Source organism: Aptenodytes forsteri, unplaced genomic scaffold (assembly GCF_000699145.1).
Source record: "Aptenodytes forsteri isolate BGI_AS27 unplaced genomic scaffold, ASM69914v1 Scaffold23, whole genome shotgun sequence".
Classification (NCBI taxonomy): Eukaryota; Metazoa; Chordata; class Aves; order Sphenisciformes; family Spheniscidae; genus Aptenodytes; species Aptenodytes forsteri.
The window spans coordinates 7,543,528-7,546,926 of NW_008796043.1; the positions used below are offsets into that span (position 1 = coordinate 7,543,528).

Below are 3,399 nucleotides of genomic sequence, written 5' to 3' on the forward strand. Positions count from 1 at the left end.
CTGCGTGTAAGTGTGTCTTAATAGTCAAGAAAAGCAAAAGTGCAATCAAATCCCTGAACTAGTGACAGCTAGCATTTGTGGCACCCGCCCTTGTTAACACACGTAAGCCACGTACAACAGTACCAAACCCGTCTCTGAAAAAGGACTAAAAAGTGGCCATTTACCAGCTTCAGTCTTGCTTTCCCGGTGAGCTTTGTTCAGGTCGTCTTCCCATACAAAAGCTCGCTGTTGGACTGGAGCTTAAAAGATTAAAGGCTTTCCCCCCCTGATTGTATTACAAAGCTTCAAGTTCAAATATCATCATACTTTATCAACACAATTTTATAAAATATTACCTCATTTTCTAGTTACCTTCATTATTCTTAATTAGCTATGCAGAAAGAAAAAAAGAAAAATCTCTCATGCTACTTTCCAGTTATATTAATACAAGTATTAACACAGTGCATTATGCTCTCTAATTTCACTATTGAGGTCTACCATTTAGATCAAGTTTGTCATTCATTGTTCCAATTTCTCTTTTAACCTGCCTACCCTAATTAAGTCCATGCAAGAGGAAGCTTAAAGATCAAGACTATATATCAAATACAGTTGTACCATCTTTTTTTTTTTTGGGGGTTACAGAACTGGAATAGAATTACTTGGTCCCACAAAGTTCTTCTGCTTTAAAAATGTCTTACCCCAAGATCACTAATTCCAGACAATTCCCTCTTTAGTAGAATGATTATCAAATGTTGGGAAAATAAAGGATTTGAAACATTGGTTTTTCTGCTATTGTTCACACCAACACTCATTTTTCTACCCCATATTTTCAGTAAGCTTCCTTTGGACCCTGAAAATAAGTTGGGAAAGAGGAAAAAAAATAAAAACATGTCATTGGTAAATTAGATTATAACACTTTAAAAGTGGTTTTGTGCAACTGCATTATGAAATTCCAGTTTGCCATTAAGAGCATGCAAAGTAGCGAAGATTTTCTTTCCTTTGATTCCTTATAGATGTCAGGAATTCTTTGCAAGTCTTTTACATTTGGCAGATTTGTGCATGTTACATAGACTGTTGGCTTATAAATTGTCTCCAGGCTGGTACTGTGGTTCTGTAGCAGTAAAGTAGTCCTCCAAGAAAGACTGTATATATTCAAATGTTGGTCTCTCATCAGGGTCCTTCTTCCAACACAGTTTCATTAACTCATGGAGAGACTCTGGGCAGCCTTGTGGGCAAGGCATCCTATATCCACGCTCCACTTGTTCCAGAACTTCCCGATTCACCATCCCTAAAAGGAAAGCATGTCAGCTCTGAATGACATTATGCAAAGAACAGTTTCCCAGAGTTTTTCAAGTGTCTCTCCAGCCGCAATGCACGCGAATCTACCATAACGGAACCTTTAATGAACGCACTTTATAATGAATGAATTTTTTACATTTTGCATTAAATACATTTCCTGAAAATGATTTCATTACGCTGGTAATTCCTCAATACCTGGTCCTTCTTCCATTTGTATATTTTCTCATTTGTATACTTTCCCACTGCCTTGGGCCTGTCCTTTCAATAAGGAGACTCAAGCACAAATTCCTTCTGCCTGCCTTAGGTTCCATTCAAGGACCACTTAATTTGAAATCAGGCCAAGAAAAAGGCATTTTATACCTAACAGAACTGCCTTACAAATTCCAGTCACAGCAAAATATCTGACAAAATATGTTACATCTGTTTAGTTTCAAAAACCGGTCTAGCAGGTTCACTCTACCGATGCTCACTGTAGCCTGGGAAAATGTCAAAAGTAGAAATTTCAGGAACAGACAGATAGGAAAACATAAGGATACCCACTAATCTGAAATGAACTATCAGTCACATTTACAAACGCTATTATCCTAAAACACTTTAAAAATATATAATAGTTAATCTGTAAATAAAACAAAGTAGCTTTGTGAACAAAGGAACCGGTGAAGCGTGACTAAGTTTTTGCCTCTGCTTGTCAACTGTGGGCTCTGAATGAAGGCAAAAAATACAAAAGGTAACTTCATAAGCACAGCATACAACAAAGAAAAGAAAAATCTATTAAATTTTCCTCTTACCTGGATATGGCACTCTCCCCTTTGTTACCAGCTCTGTCAGTAAAATTCCAAATGACCACACATCCGACTTGATTGTAAACCGACCATACAGTGCTGCTTCTGGAGCGGTCCATTTAATTGGAAATTTAGCTCCTACAAACATTAGAAAGACAGATACTCAGTTTTCCCTTGCTTATGCATCATTTGCTTACACTTCGAAATATTTTAAAAAGAATACTGCACTCAAAAAGTTTTTACATTTTGCTTTGTTGACAAAATTGGAGGTGGGTTAGTATTTTAATACTTCAAACTGGAAAGCAGTTTCAAACTAGGACAGCAACTACTGGCTACAATTTTTGGAAGCACTTAAGACATCTGGGAGTCTTAATTAAGTATGTTTCAAAAAGCGGGATGATCTTCAGAATCTGATGAGCAACCTCTCTGGAATCTGAGCTCTCTTCAAACCGGAGCAAGTTTTACCCGAAAAAATAACTAAAAACATTTTTTGAAAACATAAGCAAGCTGCCAGATAATTTTGAACATTAAAAAGTTTACTAAAATTGCACTTAGGTAAGGGGGACACCTAAACATAGCTGTGAAAGCACACTTATATGCATAATCTTTATTCATGCGGACAGAATACACAGACACATTCTGCTAAATGTAATAGTTCTAAGTAATTTGAAGGTAACTGGTCTTCTTTATTCAGTGAATAAATTGGTCTTACCTTGTCTTGCGGTGTACTCATTGTCCTCTATTAACCTTGCTAAACCGAAGTCTGCTATTTTACACACAAGATTGTCTCCTACAAGAATGTTAGCTGCCCGGAGATCCCTGTGGATGTAGTTCATTCTTTCAATGTAAGCCATGCCATCAGCAATCTTAAAAAGAAAGTTTTATTAAAGATTATTTTTCATGACTATATACATTTATCCCAAGCATTAAGCTGTACCCCTTTATTTTAGCTCCATTCTCATTGTATAAGTATAGGAAGTATAGCATAGCAAGAGCTTGTGACAGCACCGGTTAGAGTCTGTCTGGCTATACAGTAGCTGCTAATTGGGAACTAGACTCTTTTTGACAAGTTACAAACCTACAACAGAAGATGCAAGACAGAACAGCATACAATAGCCAGAGTGTTAGAATCATAGAATTGTAGAATCATTAAGGTTGGAAAAGACCTCTAAGATCATCGAGTCCAACCATCGACCCAACACCACCATGCCCACTAAACCATGTCCCTAAGCGCCTCATCTACACGTCTTTTAAATACTTCCAGGGATGGGGACTCAACCACTCCCCTGGGCAGCCTGTTCCAATGTTTAACCACTCTTTCAGTAAAGAAATTTTTCCT

The 3,399-nt window shown here is 37.3% G+C and overlaps 1 protein-coding gene across 1 annotated transcript in view; it reads right to left on the reverse strand.

Moving 5' to 3' along the window:
- Nucleotides 1-615: 615 nt before the first annotated feature.
- The window catches only part of YES1 (YES proto-oncogene 1, Src family tyrosine kinase), a 16,523-nt gene continuing 13,739 nt past the window's right edge, over nucleotides 616-3,399 (reverse strand). The window contains exons 9-11 of the mRNA XM_009285650.2: nucleotides 2,773-2,926; nucleotides 2,067-2,198; nucleotides 616-1,267 (exon numbers count right to left, since the gene is read on the reverse strand). Of these exons, the coding sequence (XP_009283925.1) occupies nucleotides 1,059-1,267; nucleotides 2,067-2,198; nucleotides 2,773-2,926 (495 nt within the window). The 3' untranslated portion in view covers nucleotides 616-1,058. The remainder of the gene's footprint in view (nucleotides 1,268-2,066; nucleotides 2,199-2,772; nucleotides 2,927-3,399) is intronic.